Here is an 18,909-nt window from a genome sequence, read left to right as displayed (position 1 = left end):
ATCCATTTACTCTCACAGTAAATACCTATATAGCAATTCAAAGCTTCTACTTTCCATACACTCTTCATCCCCTTCCTTAACTTTATATTTGTATTATTGTATAATACTTAACATGGTTAGAACATGTAATTCTTGTATACTACTATTCTGTTACCTTTATGCCCATTGCTTTTGATTAGTTCTAGAGGTAAAATATTTAAATTTACCATCAATCCTTATGTCAGAATTCCTCTAATCATTTTTTGGTAATTTGGAGTTCATTATTTTTTTTTAAGTTTTTATTTATTTAAGTAATCTCTACACCCAGTGTGGGGGTCAAACTCACAAACCCTGAGATCAAGAGTAACATGCTCTTCCAACTTAGCCATCCAGGCACCCCTGGAGCACATTCTTTAGTAGAGGAACTCGTGAAAATACCATTTCCTGAGTTTGTGCATATACAACAGCAGTTTGTGCGTAGCTTTAATTTTTAAAGATCAACCTGATTTGATATAAAATTGTTGATTCATATTTCCTTAGGTACCTTAAATATCTTATTCCATTGTCTACTGATTTCAGTCTGATTTTCTGTCTCTTATATAAAGACGGGGTTGTTTTTTTTTTTTTTGCTTAGATGCCTAAAGAATATTTTCCCTTTAATGGCCAAGTGCTTTACTGGCCATACGTAAGTGTCGATTTTTCTAGATAAATTTTCTCAGTTGAATAGTATTCTTTTACTATAAAAACCCACTTTAAAAAAAATTTTTTTTAAGATTTTATTTATTTATTTGATAGGCAGCGATGCAGGGCTCGATCCCAGAACCCTGGGATCATGACCTGAGATGAAGGCAGAGGCTTTAATACACTGAGCCACCCAGGCGTCCCTAAAAACTCACTTTTATTTTTATTTTTATTTCTGAAAAGTTTTCTTCAGCAATAGCTTTTAATATTTCTTTTGCTGCACTGCTTTGTTCTTCTTTGGGGGCGGCAGCTGTTCACGTGTGGCTCTTCTTCGGCTCTCTGTGTCTTTTACTCTCTCTAAAAGTCTTGTTTCTTTTTTAATTTTTTTTTCCCTGTTGGACTGTTGTTCATCTTATTTCCATTCCCTTTTTCCTTTTTTGGTTACTCTAGTTGTAAAGCACGCTGACAGGTGAGAGGAAGGGAACGGGTATTATATTAGTCAACCAACAATGCCTGCTGCAGGCTAGAATCATTGGAGGGAAGAGTCTATCTTGAGTAAAATGAGAAAATGATACGTTTTTATGTTTTTAATGACAACAGGATGGATAACAACCAACATCAGCTCTTTACTATATAGTTCCTGGGAGGTGGAGAGAAACCCTGCTTTATATGTGGGTGCTAGCTGTTGCTTCCAATTACATTGTTGAATTTTTATTTTGCCAGGACTTGTATTTTTAGTGATCATTGCATTTTTTAAATTTATTTATTTATTTAATTAAAGATATTTATTTATTCACTTGACAGAGGTCACAAGTAGGCAGAGAAGCAGGCTCCCTGCTGAGCAGAGAACCCAATGCGGGGCTTGATCCTAGGACCCCGAGATCATGACCTGAGCCGAAGTCAGAGGCTTTAACCCACTGAGCCACCCGGGTGCCTCTCCATTTTATTTTAAAAGACAAAGAAATGTATATTCTACACTCTTTGGGACACTTTAAGCAATAGCCTACCTCTTTTATTTATTCTGTCTAGCATATATATGTCTAAATAAAGTGAAAGAGGAATCCTGGGATTAGCAAAAGCTGATAAAATTTTTAAGATTTATCAGCACATTAGAGCTTATAGAACTAGAAAATCTGAATTGGAAACCTTTTTTAATAGCATCATACACTAGTTCATGTAAAATTTGAGACCATAGTTGATATAAAATTAATGATACTATAATAATGCAAAGGTTTTAAAAACATGAAATTCTCATGAGCTGATTATATCTTTTTTAATCACATGTAGTTGGATAATCTGAAAAAGTTTCCTCAGTCTTTGAATTTCTAAAATTAGTATCTCCATTAAGATATTTTTGTATGCTCATGGATATTAAGTGAAAATTTAGCCAAACAAACAATATGCTTTCTATTTTTCACTGGTATGATTTGAACTTTCATTTGAATTCCCTGAAACTAGCAGTTTAACATTTTAGGAGGTAGGTGGTCAGTTGCTTTCAAAATATGATTTTTTAAAAAATGGTTTTCTCCCAAGACAGAATACACAGAGACACACAAATTTTCATATATCCATGACCCCAATGAAAAGACTCTTCCCTAGGTATATATGTTTATAGTAAATCTTTCTCATAACTAAAATTTGGTGTATAGTTTTAAAATTTGGCAATTAAATGGTCTAGGGGCATCAGAAATTATTGAATCCTGAGTGAGCTGATTTATAGAATCTGTCATAATATAGTTGCTACATCATTATTTAATCATCTTTTTTTAGAGTGGAATATTAAAGCTTCTCTGATAAATGAGATTATAGACAGTTGTAGCACTGAGGAAATTTGCTCAATGAAAGTTTTTCTTTTGTTAATGTACTTTAAATCCGCTCACCCAAATTTTTTGTTCTATATTAAAAGTTTACATTTTATTTAGCTTGTCAGATACTTGATTTTAGAAATTGATTTGATGGGATGAAAAACAAACATTAAATTAATAAGGGGAATAATAAGCAATTTCAAAACATCTCAAAATTTTGTTTTCCCAACACTGTTCATGAATTTCCTAAAAATGTGCTAATTTATAGTTTTTCTTTTTACTTTTTTTCCACTCTGTAATGGAAATACTAATGAGCAATGGAAAAATGGAATAAATGAAATAAAGAAACAAAGAAAAAAGGAACAAAAGAAAAACTGTTCTAGTAGTATGGTGACTGGTCATCTTTTAATTTACAAAATGTATTAATATATGGTAATTACTAATTAAGAGTTATAAATTATTTTTTACTTCTTTCCTAAGCATTATTGCTTTGTATTTATTGAGGACAAACAAGATTGTAATTCTCTATATCCTGACTTTTAGATAATTAGGGAGGCTTGGCCTCTGTATTAGTCTGGAATACAGGCAGATTATGTAGTATTTTAATTTTCTTTTATTATTTTCTTTAGTGGCACAGATACTTAAGATGTAATTATTTTATGTAGGGTACTGACTAAAACATAGACCTTTCTTTTTTTAGGAATAACCTGTATTATAGGGACTAGAAACTTCTTTGTGACCTCTACAATTAGAAATTTATACTGGGAACATAAACATTTTACAGTGTACACCTCTTCACATTCACGTAGCCCTCCAGATTCAGTGTTCAGGCACTTAATATGAAATATCTCATTTAGTTCAGTGTATGTTAAGTCTTACATGAATTGTTTCATATATTAAATCAGTTTTAAAGCCTATTTAAATTGGGATGCATGGGTGGCTCAGTGGATTAATAAGCCTCTGCTTTAGGCTCAGGTCATGCATGATCCCAGAGTCCTGGGATCGAGCCTGCATCAGGCTCCTTGCTCAGCAGGGAGCCTGCTTCTCCCTCTGCCTGCTGCTCCCCGGCTTGTGCTCTTTCTCTTTCTCTCTGACAAATAAATAAAATCTTATAAAAAAATTTTAATTCGTTTTCTCTTAATAGAGTTTGTAAAACGTTGGGCCACCATATTCCTTGAAGAGAGAGCCTTTTGTTTATAACAGTTTATTAAAGTTTCTTCTTAGAAAACTTTTTGCCTCTCTGGGCCAAACATTTCCAGTTCCTTTAGCTTTTTTGTATAGATCTTATTTTCAGATACTTAAATCATCTATGTTGTTTTGCTGTACCTTCTTCTAAAATCTTTTTTATTGGTGGAGATTAGAATTTTATATATTCTAACTACCTAGGAAAGACATGGTCATTATGGAGCAGAATGGTAAGATTACCCACCTTTAGTTATCTTTTTACATTTTGTACTTACCTTTTTTATCTTTTAGGGTATTTTTTTGGTTCACAGAAGTAGGAGGACCAGCTGTACATTGAACATATATGAAATTTGCCAGTTTACTAAAGAAATGAATCCATTGCTGAAAGTATCTATTGTTCTGTGAAGCACTGTTTCTTAGATTCTTAGAGCAAAATATTTCTTCATATAGAAGAATATAGAGAAACTTTAGTAATTACACAGAAGCAGTCCTCCACAACTATGATTTATTCATACAATTGAATATTGTATTCAAGGCATTATTCTAAATATTGGGAGTAAACTAATAAGCAAAATCTTTTATATCCTAGTGGAAAAGAATAATTAATAATACTATGTCAGGGTATGATAAATACAAGAAAAAAGTAATGCAGGATAGAGTATAGAGAGAGTGACAGTGGGGACACAGGGTGCCATTTTATAGAAGCATAGTCTTAATTGTGCCATCTTGAAGATTTTCAGCTCTGTAGATCACTAGTGTTTACTTCTGTTTAACATTACTCAGCATGTGTTTATTAGATAACCTTTTGTTATCTCTTCAGTGGTGCTAAGTTGGCTGCATAAAAGCGATTTGCTGCTAATCTTGACTGGTCACTTAATGTTCACTGTGTTAGGTAAATGATGAGATGAGAACTACATAAGAAATAATAATGTATCTGTGATGGGCATTTGTTTCAACTGAGTATGTGATTTAGAGGATTCAGCTTGATGATGTGCAAGTCTCCCAAAAGGCATGTGATTGCTCTTAATAGTATTAAGCCTTAAGCCGTATATATCTGATGCAGATCTTCAGAGGTAGAGTATATAGGCTAATGCATGCCATACTTGACTCATATTTAACCTGGTCCCACCTTACCACAAATCTTAACTTCCACTCAACTAGGCATCTGCATGAAGATTCTGAGCCTCTGATTCCATACCCACAACCCATACCCTACACCATCTGCTTCTCAAGACATGTCCTACCTTTCTTTAATAAGCCCTTTTTCTTCTTGGCTTCTGCACAATCAAATCAAATATAGGGCTCAAGTTGCTGTCCTCCTTAAAACTTTTCTTACTGACTTTATTCCACAATGATAAAACCTTTTTCTAAAGGTCTCCTCCACTCAGTCTGTGCCATACATTTTTAAAGAATTAATTAATTAACACAAATTGTGCAGAGGGACAGAGGGGGAGAGAATCTCAAGCAGTCTCCCTGTTGAGTGCAGAGCCCAACACGGGAATTGATCTCATGATCCTGAGATCATGACCTGAGCTGATATCAAGAGTGAGATGCCCAACTGCCTGAGTCACCCAGGTGCCCCTGTGCCATACAATTTTTGTGTATATACCATTTTATAGATTTCTAGTTTTGTCTTCTTTCCCTAACAAGTGAATGAGCTTTTTCAGAGCTGTACAGTGTCCACTATCTCTTCACACTACGTAGCTATAGGGAAAACTTCTGACACCAAATGTGTCGATTTCCCACACCAAGAAATTTATCACTTCTCTGAACACCAACTGGGTGTCTCATAGTTTATTCATTTATGACACTAATGACCCAGAGTTACCACAGAGGCACAAGTTAAGGGCTCAGTCCCATGAGACCACGCTCTACTTCACATGGTAGTCACAAGTCTTGGTCTCTTGTACTTCTGCCGAGCTGGCTCTAAGTCTGGGGTTCCCAGAGCCCACTCCTCCGGTTTGATAATTTGCCATAGCCCACAGAACACAGGGAAACACTTCACTTATTGTTACTTGCGAGTTTATTATAAAGGATACAACTCAGGAACAGCCAAATGAAAGAGATGCATAGATTAAGGTATGAAAATGGGGCTCCGTGTACCACCCTCCCATCACCTTGGTGTGTTCCCCAACCCAGGAGTTCTCCAAAACCCTTTGTTGAGGAATTTGATGGTGGTTCCATTAGGTGAACATGATTCATTAAGTAACTGGCCAGTGGTGATTGAACTCAATTTCCAGCTTCTCTCCCCTCCCTGGAGGATGGGGAGTTGGGGCTGAAAGTTTCAACCCTCTCATCATCACATTGTTTCCTGTGGTAACCAGACTTTCATCCTCCTGGAGTTATCACATTAACCTAAACTCCAGCATGTTTGAGAGGGGTTTCTTATTAAACAACAAAAAACTGCATCTCTTACTCCTACTCAGGAAATTTCAAGGTTTTAGGAGCTCTGTGGCAGTAACCACAGATGAAGACCACGTATATACTTTCTCATATCACAGTATCACAGTAGGCCAGGATTGGACATGAAGAAGAGGCCCTGAGCATGTTGTGCCGGTGAAACTGTAGCAGCCTGCGGCGCCATACTGACCCTTCAGAGGACTCTGATCATTTTCTGTATCTTTTTGCGTGCGCGCAAGCCAAAGCAAAATTATTTGTGTAGTTGGTTGATTAGAAGATTATTTATAAATAAAAACTGGTACCAATTTCTGTTTTCATATTACAGTGTCATACCAAACAGCTAAAAGATAATAATTAGACCAGATAAGCGTCACTCCTTTGGATAGCTGGTCAAAGGTGCACTGGACAAAAACAACATTTATTCAACTCCCAAAGCTGTTGTTAGGCTTAGAATATTACTGAATTCGATAGTAAAATTTGTTACTCTATGGTGAATGATAAGGCCCCGATCTGGTAGTGCTTTTTTTGTGTTGTAATGTCTGTAAATTTATTTCTCCCTTCTGTATGTGGCCTGATGTTTATCATTTTGTGATCAAAATGTTTACTGAATGTTTCTACTTTAGGATGTAGTCTTCCTTTTTTATTTTTAGGGCACTAGGTTAATGTGTTGTTTGATAGCTAATAAATTAAGGTACATTTTGGGGGGCTATACTCCTACATTTCATAGCTGTTAGGTTACAATAAAAGAAAAACTTTAGTGTGTTTTCCTTTCTTCTTAAAAGACAGATGCAGCTGTGATGGAGGCAAGTTGAACTAAACCTTACTTTTTGTGGTTTTTAAGATTTTATTTATTTGAGAGAAGAGAGAGAGACATCACTAGAGGGGCAGGGTCAGGAGGAGGGACAGAGGGAGAGGGAGATGCAGGCTCCCTGTTGAGCAGGGAGCCCAATGCAGGACTCAGTTCCAGGACCCAGAGATCATGACCTGAGCCAAAGGTAGATACTTAACCAACTGAGCCACCCACGTGCCCTAAATCTTACTTTTAATTCTCACTTGTGACCACAAATGAACATTACCTATTACTTTTAAATGCCTGACACTCATATATATATGTGTGTGTGTGTGTGTGTGTATATTTACATATATTTAAATGTGTGTGTGTGTGTGTGCGTGTGTGTATATATATATATATATTTTTTTTTTTTAAGAGAAGGGAGGTGGGGGTGGTTAACAGGCTCCACACCCAGCATAGAGCTCAGTGAGGGGCTCAGTCTCACGACCCTATGTTCATAACCTGAGCTGAAACTAAGAGTCAGATGCTTAACTTTAGCCACCCTGGTACCCCAAGATGCTCGTGCTTAAGTAGACCTCCTGCTGTGACTTCTAGTATATTCACTGTGATAAACAAACATTCCTTCCTGAACCTTGAACTTAAGTAATTTAGTTCATTACTTCCTAAATGTAATTATGGTGTGCTGGTTTTGATTTAATTTTTTCCTACTATAGTTTTATAGAAAGACCTGAAGTTTTTTGCTTTTTATTTTTATTGATACACTTCCCCTTACAATTCAGTTTATTCTTATCCTGTATTTAAAGAACTCTGGATATTAAATTGAGGTGGGTTGGGAGTCCAATGGAGAAAGAACACATTCCCAGTGAGTATGGACTACAAAATAGTCTTTCCTAGTTAAATATTTTATAGGTGTCATTTTTATTTTCTAGCTCCTATAATTTCAGCTTCAACAAGTGATATAAAGCAGTAAATCCCCAAATGTACTAGCTTAGGAGGCCAAATTGTGAATATACATTTAGTTTTTAAAAATCTTACCAACTCACCACATTTTCCAATGAGGTTGAAAATCTCCCTCCTAGGGTGGTAGGGGAGGTATGTTTGGTATGAAAGGATAAATTAGGGTAAATTTTTATAGTTATCATCTTAGCTTCTATTTGACTTTCTTTCATAGTTGGTGTATGAATTCTTCTTAAGATTTTTGGAGAGCCCTGATTTCCAGCCTAGCATTGCAAAGCGATACATTGATCAGAAATTTGTCCAACAGGTAAGGAATTCTTAATGTCTTAAATTTTCTTATGTTCATCTTAGCAATGATTTATTAATTTGTGATTAAAATAGTCTTTCAGAACTTAAATGGTTTATTTCACTTTAACAGCATTTAATACTCTTGCCAATTAGGGTAAAAGTGAAGTAGCTTTGACAATATCAATGTATTTTAATCAAGAGTGAGCTTCTAATGAAGTCAGTTGAATTATCCAATACTAAATTCTCATAGTTACTTTTAAAGACCAGAAAGCGAGCCTTTCTGCACAATCTGAAAAAATTTGGTACGACCATTCAATCTAAAGGCAAGAAGCCTTCTTTTAAATTTTTAAGTCTTTGAACTTGAACTTTGACATATGTTTTAAGCATTGTGACTTTGAAATGACAGAGGAAAAGTGGAAATGGAATCTTTGTTGGGAGTTTGGGGTTAGGCTCCTTTCCTGTTATTAATTACCAGTGACCTTTCCTTTTTCCTTTCCCCTTCCCACCTTAGGCAGTCTAGCCACCCAGTTCCTAAGCCACAGATAAATGGGATCTTTAAGAAGAAAAGGAGATAGTGAAACATAGTGTGATACCTTCTTTTTATTCTTTTTATTTTTTTAAGATGTATTAGAGAGAGAGCATGCACACACAAGTGGTGGGGAGGAGCAGGAGAGAGAGGCTCAGACAGACTCCCTGATGATCACTGAGCCTGACACAGGGCTCGGTCCCCTGAGTTCATGGATCAGGACCTGAGTTGAAGTCAAGAATGGGCTGCCCAAATGACTGAACCACCCAGGCTCCCCCTTCTTTTATTTTATAAATTGGTTACTAGCTATTATTTTTTGGAACCTACATACTGAAAATTAATTTCTCAGAATGTGTTCATTTTTATTTTCAAAATCTTTTCAACAATGTAAAAGCCTCTTTTTAATTATGGGGAATTGGCTAGACCTAGACAAAATTGTGAAGGAGACCAGATCTTTCTAGGTTCATTTTTTTCCTCTAGAAATTTATCTCAGTACGTAAGGTCTCATTAGGAATTTGATACTCTCTTCTTTGAGAGTTACTTGCATTTTCAAGAAAGAGAAGGTAAGTGAGAAGGTGGTGATGAACCCAGTGCTAAGGCTTTTAATATTTTAATAATCGCTAGGACCTTTCCTACCCTCTTAACCACCAGTGTATGATAAAGATTCTACAAACATGAGTCCCACATACTTGGAATTCACTTTTGATCATTTATAACTACCTCGGACCTCACATAAAGTATTCTTACTAGTTGCTGTGAGTGTACTGATTAATGGAGAATATTGTCAAGATATATCCTTCACCCATTCAAGCAGCTCCTCATAAATTACGAACAAATATTAGGTGTGTGCTAACAGTAAAATTTCCATTTCAATCACAAGTAAAGGTAAGATTAGATGGAGTTTTGTTATTTTGGTAATTGCAAATGAATACGTATTTATTTCCTTTTGTAGCTCTTGTGTGCTACAGAAGGAATATAGTATATTGAGGAACTCTAATGATATATCATATTAAATTGTGTTTAAGATAGAAGGTTGAGAGGAACAATTGCCTTAGTGCTTCTTCAGTCTGGAGCTTGAGGTGTTTCTGCTGCTGGATTATTCCACGGGTTTGAGGGGGAACAGGAAGAAAACTGGTAGAGTGGGACCCATTTTCTACCTTCTCTAAATATCTGAATTACCCGAGAAGCCAAAGCCCAATAATTTGTTCTTAGCAGTTTAGATGACTGTGCTTTCATACATCACTTCCTTAGTCATTCTTATTATGTTACTTTTGTATATATCTCAGGTTTTATATTTTGAAATTATTTGATTACATGGTAATTTTAAGACTTAGAAGTACAGGAAAAAAAACCTTGAGTATAAATGTGGATACTCATCATTTCAAGAGAAAAAAAACTTGTGTAATTCCAAGTTATATTCAAGTCACAGGATTTCAGAAGAAAAAAGGAAGCTAAGAATTATTGAGGGCATATTTTATGTGCCAGGCACGGTCTTTATATGCTTTTATATAAAGAACTAGACCATGTCTAATTCCACACAGCTAGTAGCTGGGAGAATTAGGATTAGAACTAGACTATGATATTACCTTCATTTAAATAAAAACAAGACTAGTTTTGGTTTTTTTTTAGATTTATTGATTTATTTATTTGATAGAGAGCACAAGTAGGCAGAGAGGCAGGCAGAGAGAGAGGGGGGGAAGCAGGCTCCCTGCTGAGCTGAGAGCCCAGTGCAGGGCTCGATCACGGGATCCTGAGGCCATGACCCAAGCTAAAGACAGAGGCTTAACCCACTGAGCCACCCAGGCGCCCCAACAAGATTAGTTTTAACCTTCCTCATTTTATCAATGATGAAAAAGCTCAGAGGTTATTAATCACCCTTAAAAGCAGTTAGATATAACAGCCAGAATGAGAAACAATTTATTGAGGACTAGGTTTGTGTGTGTTTTATTACATGAATTTATATTTATATCTATTTATATTTCTAGATTATTTTATTTAAATTAATACTTCAGAATAGGTTTCTTTAAATAGATTTGAAACTCAGCTATCAGCTATTCTCTAGTATTTTTTTTTCCTGAGGATCAACTTATACTAGATTATATTTGTTCTTGAATTAAACATGTCAGCCTTAACAATGAAAGGCCCCTTTTATTAATTTGAAAGCTTATCTTCTAAGTAAACCCAATATCAGAAACTTGGATCTGAGTATCTCAAGTGAGTAGGTTAGCCATTTTTAATTAGAATAATTTGAACTGAAATTATTAGGTATATAAACATAAATTCTTACACTCTGGATATTTTTGGCTGGAGCCTCATTCAGGATTTTAATAACCTAGTGAACAAAGAATACAAACTATAAACCAGACATTTGTTTAGGGGTATATAAATATGACTAAAGTTATCACTACCCTCAAAAACTACTCACTCTAGTAGAAGAGATGCATATGTAAACAATTACATATAATTCAAGACAGAATGGGAAAAAAACTTTGATGAGGTTCAGAGCTTGCCATCTTGACTATAATTATCAGTATCAAAGTACAGAACACAGAATTTCTTGATGACTTCATATACGAAATTACATTCTATAGATAGGGAGTATTTTAAAATTTTTCCTAAGAAAATCCAGTGTTTTATTTAAAATATAGTAATACCACCTTTTGATCTGCAAGCTTGATTTTTAGTGTAAAAGCTTTGGTTTGTTCAAAAAGAGCTTTGGTTTGTTCTTTCTAGTAAACCATAAATACTCATTTGCACATATGTATTTTTTTAAACTTCATTTATTTATAATGACTTGCAGCTTGCAAGCTTAAGATCTTTGTATGTAGTTTTAAATTATTAGCATGAAAAATCTCAAATTTCAACACTCTAAAATTATGAGCCATGGTTAGTCGTCAAGAATAGGATAGAATTTTAAGATGAGTGGCAAGGCAAAAAAAAAAAAAATCCCACTTTTTTGAAGCGTTTATATTATCTTGTTTTTTGAAATGAAGTGAAAAGAAATACTCCTTAGATTTCTTTGGCCTCAATATTTATCAAGAATAAAATCAACCTAAGGCAGAATCTTTAAGAATCTTTAAAAAACTTTTTTAAGATTTCATGGGTTATCTCTAAATCAAATTAGAATAAAGTGAAGTTTTAGCTCAATTATTTTTAAAAAGTAATTTCTCAGATTTTTTTTAAAGCTCCTGGAGCTTTTTGATAGTGAAGATCCCAGAGAACGTGACTTCCTGAAGACTGTTCTGCACCGAATTTATGGGAAATTTCTTGGATTAAGAGCATTCATCAGAAAACAAATCAACAACATTTTCCTCAGGTAAACTGGTCCTATATTCATATATAGCACTTTTTTTCCCCCTCCATGTGTTTTTATTCCAATTCCTTTAGATTAACTTTTAGTATCTGAACTCTCTTAACCTTATTAGTATTTGAGTCATTTTGTGGGTGTCATTTGATTGCATGTAACTTTTTAGAACCTTGCAACCTACTTCTCATGTAATGAAGACTGTTTTTAATACCCAATACCAATGTTCATATTTAAAATTTATTGAATTTGTCTAGTTACCTGTTTGAGCTTTTTGTTTAAAAAATAAGTATAAATACTGTTAAAATCATTTGATCTTGAAAGTACTTTCATTTGTTTTTCTGACAAAGCTAAATTTATATGGAGCCTGTATTTTGACTCCTTTATAAATGATACTGTGTTAAATAGTTGCTTCCGATGAGATTTAGCTTTAATATATCCACATTTCGGGTTTGGTTTGTTTGTGTTAATTGGAAATCTGGCAGAATTAGGCCGGCACTCCCGTGTTGTAACAATTAGAGACCAGTAACAGCTGTCTCCTCTGGAGAGAGCATCTTTCTGCAGGTCTCTGTCCTCCTCTCCTAGTCTACCTGACTCACTTAACACCTCCCCTGTCCTGTAGTCATTTGAGTCTTTTACTTCCTGCTTTAACAGCAAGCCTACTCTTGGAAAGCCAGGAAGCCTGCATAGTTTAGGTTTTGCAAAGCTATGAATAAAAATGTTTTTATGATACGTGGGTCCTTTTCTCTTGGATTTTCCTATGGGTGGAAGTTTCCTATTTTGAAAAGTATTATCTTGAGAAAACCCATCTTTCTTTTAAATTTTTAAGCAAAATAAAATATTCCAGGTGAACTAATATTCCATTATCATTATGGTTAGTTTTAGCAAAAGAAGTTACTAATTTGGGACAAAATAGTTTTACAAAGAATGCTTGTATATTTCTTACAGTTGCCCTTGCGACTGATTTCTTGACCTTCCTGCCTCTTCTCTTAGTTTAGTTTACTAAAACTTGAGTTTTTATTATATCTATCTATATTTTAAATTCAGGTTTATATATGAAACAGAACATTTCAATGGTGTTGCTGAACTCCTTGAAATATTAGGAAGGTAAGTCAGTTTTTTTGTTTTTAAAGAGATAACTTTGAATGTTTTATGTATTAGAATCCTAGCTGGGGTTGGAGAAATTATTTCGTATTTTAGAGTTTAAATATAGAGCACAAGACATAGTTTCTCAACTGAATTCTTTTTATAGCTTTTAAGCGGTCAGCATATTAAAGTACTTGCCATGCAAGACATCTGTTTTAGAATAGGCTGCCTGCTTTTGAAGCTGTGGCATGTTTTATGCCTGATCTTACCAGACTGCCTCAGAAATTTATAGGATCTGATTGGGAAGAAATGAAGTAAACTATAATGAATCTTTGATAAACTTATAAGAATTCTTGTTGAGACATTAATAAGCCATTCCTAATCTATCTGTTCTTTTCAGAGCCTTTTAGTTTACGTGAACATTTTGCCTTCCTTATTCATCACACAGCAGTATTAACCTGAGAAGATGAGGCCCTCTCTACTAATAGTTAGAGAATGATTATGAAGAAAATACTTAATTTCAGATTTTTCAGCAAAGTAGGGAAACTTCAGAGTTCAGAAAATATTTTTTGCTTCAGAAAATATTGGAAGTTTTAACAGCATTGTGATACTGATCTCCCTGTGGCTTTATGTAGGAGAATAAAAGCAATAATGTATGAAGTGATGGGCTTTATAGGAAATAAAGACAAATTATTTAGTGGGACTTTAATTGACAGTCCCAGTTCTCTTCTGGGGTCATTGAATGACTTAGAGGAGCCAGACTAGTTTGAAGATGGGTAAGTCATTCAATACCAGGATTGAAGCAGAACACTGTTCCTTATATACTCATGGATATAATTTTTGGAAATAAAGTAGTAACTACTTAACCCTTCCCCCTGCCTTTTTTTCCCTCCAGTATTATCAATGGCTTTGCATTGCCACTGAAAGCAGAACATAAACAATTTCTAATGAAGGTTCTTATTCCTATGCATACTGCAAAAGGATTAGCTTTGTTTCATGCTCAGGTAAGTTTCAGACATTTCAAATCAAATGAATATTGTTTCAGACGCTGATATAAAGGCAGAGAAATGGAGAAATATTGAGGAAGGAATTGCAGGTATAATTAAGCAATTTGCTTTGTAAATTGCTCAGGGCAAATTTTCATTATAACTTAAAAGTATTATGATATTTAGCTTTATTAAATAAGCTCAGTACACTTTAAGTATAAATATAGGAGAGATAATACCAAGTTTTCCTCTTTTCTAGTCTGGGCCCTGACTTTGAAACTAAAATGTTAGCTTTAGTCCTATGTTTCACTTAACTTTACATTCAGAAGGTAACTACTGAAAAAAGAACATCTTTTTTTTTACCTAAAAGTTTCTTTCAAGGTTAAACATCACACAGTTGTGAGTATATACATGTTTATGTATTGAGATACAGAGTGAACTTTATTAAAATGAGGTAGTCATTTTTAACTAAATATAAAAATCCTGTATCACTGTTGTTTCATTCAGTAGTATTTATTAACTGTCCCTTACATTTTAGCTAGCCTACTGTGTTGTACAGTTCCTGGAGAAAGATACTACACTAACAGAACCAGTAAGTGGTCTATTTCTTTCTTTCTTTTTTTTTTTTTTTGAAGATTTTATTTATTTATTTGACAGAGATCACAAGTATGCAGAGAATCAGGCAGAGAGGAGGAAGCAGGCTTCCTGCTGAGCAGAGAGCCCGATGCGGGGGCTCGATCCCAGGACTCTGGGACCATGACCCTAGCTAAAGGCAGAGGCTTTAACCCACTGAGCACCCAGGCGCCCCTGGTCTATTTCTTTTTATATCTCTAATCTACATTGTAGTATTTTGTTACAGCTTTATTCCCTCGTAAAGTTGTCAAACAGTAGTAGTACTAACTTTAGAGTCATCTAGAAGGAATGTTAAGTTAACCTGCATTCAAAGAACAGTGTTGGGAGGGGGAATTCTCACGAGTTAGAAATTGTGTCTTGAATAACTTATAGATTAATATTAAAATGTCATAGTTGAAATGTGTGATGACATGATCCAAAGACTACAGTGAAATTTTATATGCATATTATCTTCACTGATAATCTTTTTATTCTTCATTCACTTTTTTAAAAGATTTATTTTTAGAGAGAAGAGTGCACATATGAGCTGGGGGAGGGGCAGAGAGAGAGGGAGAGAATCCCAAGCCGATTCCCCACTGAGCACAGAGCCCTAAGTGGGGCTCAGTCCCGTGCAAGAGTTGGATGCCCAACTGAGCCACCCGGGCACCCCTTCATTCACCTTTTAAAATTAAAACATACTGTGAGGGTCCTTGGAGTTTTGTTTTGTTTTTAGACATAGGATTTTCCCTCTTAACAATGATAAACCATATGATAGGGGTTGAAAACATTTCCTTGCCTTTGGCGATCAAGATGTAATCTTGGGATAAAGGTTGTTTATGAATCAACATAGCAATTCAGTCTTTGAATTCTGCTATTTGCCTGCAATGAGAAGATTCAGGAGAGAATAAAAATGTCATTATGAACACCGAGGATCCAAGAAAAAAAAAGGTATAGGGAGAAAATAGTAAAGTATGAAGCAGACAAAACAATCTTTTAACATTGGTGAAGTATTTTGAGTGAATATTTTCAAGGCATCCTAAATCTAAATATTTAAACTAAGAGTTCTTGAAGAATAGCAAAGGATTTGAAGGATTTAAATAAGGTTTTCTTTATTATAAAGTTACTTAGGCTATCCCTAGGCATGCTTGAAAAGATTATGAACTTAGTATTCTTCCTCTGACTTGAACTTCCTGTAAAAGAACATATTTCTTCACTCCCTAATACTTAGAGTTTTTGAACTTTTAGACTTGCAGATCTTTCTGGAAACAGCTAAAAAACCAGTTTCTAAAGACAAATCAGGAGAATTAGAAGCCTAGTACTTACATGAAACCACATAAACCTCTAAAGTGAATTAAAACTTTAATTCACTAAATTAATTCAGCTGAATTAAAACTTGAATTCACTAAAGTGAATTAAGTCCATGGTGCCTCTCCTCAGAATTAAGACAAAACCCATAACATAATAAGTCATGGTTCATAACTGAATTGTAGATAGATGTAATTTAAATATAAATTAATATGGGGTGGATAGGGGAGAAGATAGGTGATTTCTTTTTAAAGAGTAGATTGGGGAGAAGGGATAATGGCTAGGTAATGGTCTCTCTTAGGTGAGCTGTGTTAACAACAGAAATAGAAACAGGATAAGAAGGCAGGAAGGTAAATGTCCAAGTTGACAAAGGAAAAGTTTTCAATTCATAAAACCTGTAGATATACAGATCTCTAGAGTTTCTACCATAGACCATTCAGCACCCAAATTATGGCCATATTTGTTTCAGCCTTCATACTCATTCTCTAGAAACCTGGTATTCATATCAAAGCGTCTTACAAATTATAAATAAGATATAGTTACCTATATCTTGTGTACCTATATCTCCAATTGAAATTATTTTCTAAAATGGAAAAGACTGTTACTTCTGTTTATGAAAATAATTTGTGTTAATTTGGGTCACACAATATAAAATCATAAAGTGCAAGCTGAAGGAAATTAAAATCTTAAAATCTTATCCCCTAAAAGATAACCATCTTTGGTGAATATATTCCTAGAAATTTTTTGTATGCATGTGTATGTGTGTGGTAGGTTAACCGGTGGGACAGTGCTAATGAGGTTTTTCCACAATGTGGCTACCTTTCCATATTAATCTGTTCCATTGTTCTCACTGGTAACATCAGATTCCATTATATGGATTACCATAACACACTGAATCTTTATTAATGAACACATGAGTAGTTAAAACATATTGCTGGGTGAGGGGGTGTTTAGGATGTTGGAATTTTTCTGTGTCCTATCTGTGGTGCTGGTAACAAAAAAAAAATTCTGTGTGTGTATAAAAGCCCTCAGGATAGCACACCAAAAAAAAAAAAATACTGTATATGGATTTTTTTTTAAGATTTTATTTATTTATTTCATAGACAGAGATTACAAAGTAGTCAGAGAGGCAGGCAGAGAGAGAGGAGGAAGCAGGCTCCCCGCTGAGCAGAGAGCCCAATGCGGGGCTCGATCCCAGGACCCTGGGATCATGACCTGAGCCAAAGGCAGAGGCTTTAACCCACTGAGCCACCCAGGCGCCCCTGTATATGGATTTTTTTAAGTATTTAATTTTTAAAAACTTTTAGATGATCTGAAACTCATGACCCCAAGGTTAAGAGTTAGATGCTGTACCAACTGAGCCAGCCAGGTGTCCCATGTATATAAATGTTTAAAAATCATTAAAATTAAAACCATGTTGCTGGGTCGAAAGTACATTGAAATTTTTACATATTCCAACCTGCCTTCCAAAAAGTTTGAACAATCTAATATTACAGTCCAGATTCTGAAGATATCTTTTCCCTCACCCAGGCCAATGCTCAATATTAAGCTTTAACATTTTTGCTAGTCAAGTAGGTTTGAAATTTTTAAAGATTTTAAAATTTTCCCTTTTAACTTAAAACTGTAATGAGTTGAACTGGAATTTCTGGAATAAGGTATAAGGGGACAAGTAGTAGTGTTCTGTTAATATATAGTTAACACTTGGTTTAATATAAAGTTTTGCAACTGTGTTCACTTAAATTTATGATCCCTTCCTTGTATTTTGGTTATCAAGATAGTGCTAGCTATGAAATAAATTGGGAAGCTCTCTGATGGTTCAGATGGTTTTAAGTAACAGGAATTCTTTGTTCCTTAGTTTCTCCCTAAAATAACTTATCTCCCGCACTCATTATCGTGTTTTTATTTTCCTACTAATATAAGTAGCACTTACTATTAGAATTACTTCTATGTTTAATGGATAATCTGAGTTTAATGGAAAATCAGGGATCTCATCTGTCTTGTTCATCATTGTATTTCTAGCATCTAGAACAGTATCTGGTACAAAGGTACTTAATAAATATGTTGGATTATTAAAAAGTATAAAGCTGAGCAGGAATTCTGGGGATACACTTAGATATTAAATAATATTGATCTACTTCAGACTGAATATTGATATAATCACAATTACTAAAAATTCCCTGGGGTTAACCAACTTCATTGCTTAATTTGTGCTGAACTTTTCCCTTTTTGCAGGTGATCAGAGGGTTGCTGAAATTTTGGCCAAAAACATGCAGTCAGAAAGAGGTAGGTTGTTCAAAAAAAAAAAAAAAAAAAAAAAAAAAAAAAAGCACAATTTTATTAAAATTTTTAATCTTAGGGCTAAATTATAAATCATGCTTCTTGGGGTGCCTGGGTGGCTCAGTCGGTTAAGCATCTGTCTTGGGTTCAAGTCATGATCCCAGGTTCCGGGATTGAGCCCACATCAGGCTCCCTGTTCAGCAGGGAACCTGCTTCTCTCTCACTCTGCTGCTCCTCCCTCTCCCTCCTCCCCCCACTGGCTTCTCTCTGTCAAATACATAAAATCCTTAAAACAAACAAAAAACATGTTTCTATGGGCTGGCTATATTGTCACTGCCACCAAGCAAGAAGTGGTGGTCTTTTGGGAATTAGACTTGGTGGGAAAGCTGAACATTATAGTAAATTGTATATATAATCAAGACCTTCATTTTGTCCACTATGTAATTTGTAGGTTAACCTTCTTATTTGTAGTTTCACTTCTATGTTAACATCATGTAATTTATGTTTCTTAAAAGAAAAATTTTTTTAACCTAGGTGATGTTTTTAGGAGAAATTGAAGAAATCTTAGATGTCATTGAACCCACACAGTTCAAAAAAATCGAAGAACCCCTTTTTAAGCAGATATCCAAGTGTGTATCCAGTTCTCATTTTCAGGTATGATATTTTCAGTGAAGCCATTTTTATACTATTATTTCTTTTTTCTCTGAGTTTTGACATTTGTAAAT

The 18,909-nt window shown here is 34.7% G+C and overlaps 1 protein-coding gene across 2 annotated transcripts in view; it reads left to right on the top strand.

Moving 5' to 3' along the window:
- The window catches only part of PPP2R5A (protein phosphatase 2 regulatory subunit B'alpha), a 58,934-nt gene that overhangs the window by 37,003 nt on the left and 3,022 nt on the right, over positions 1-18,909 (top strand). For both annotated transcript variants that reach the window (XM_032862799.1, XM_032862800.1), the window contains exons 4-10: positions 8,015-8,107; positions 11,800-11,930; positions 12,966-13,025; positions 13,900-14,008; positions 14,529-14,582; positions 18,140-18,190; positions 18,719-18,838. In XM_032862799.1, coding sequence (XP_032718690.1) covers positions 8,015-8,107; positions 11,800-11,930; positions 12,966-13,025; positions 13,900-14,008; positions 14,529-14,582; positions 18,140-18,190; positions 18,719-18,838 — 618 coding nt within the window. The remainder of the gene's footprint in view (positions 1-8,014; positions 8,108-11,799; positions 11,931-12,965; positions 13,026-13,899; positions 14,009-14,528; positions 14,583-18,139; positions 18,191-18,718; positions 18,839-18,909) is intronic.

Source organism: Lontra canadensis, unplaced genomic scaffold (assembly GCF_010015895.1).
Source record: "Lontra canadensis isolate GAN:19392208 unplaced genomic scaffold, GSC_riverotter_1.0 scaffold24, whole genome shotgun sequence".
NCBI lineage: Eukaryota > Metazoa > Chordata > Mammalia > Carnivora > Mustelidae > Lontra > Lontra canadensis.
This window is presented reverse-complemented; position numbering and strand designations above follow the sequence as displayed.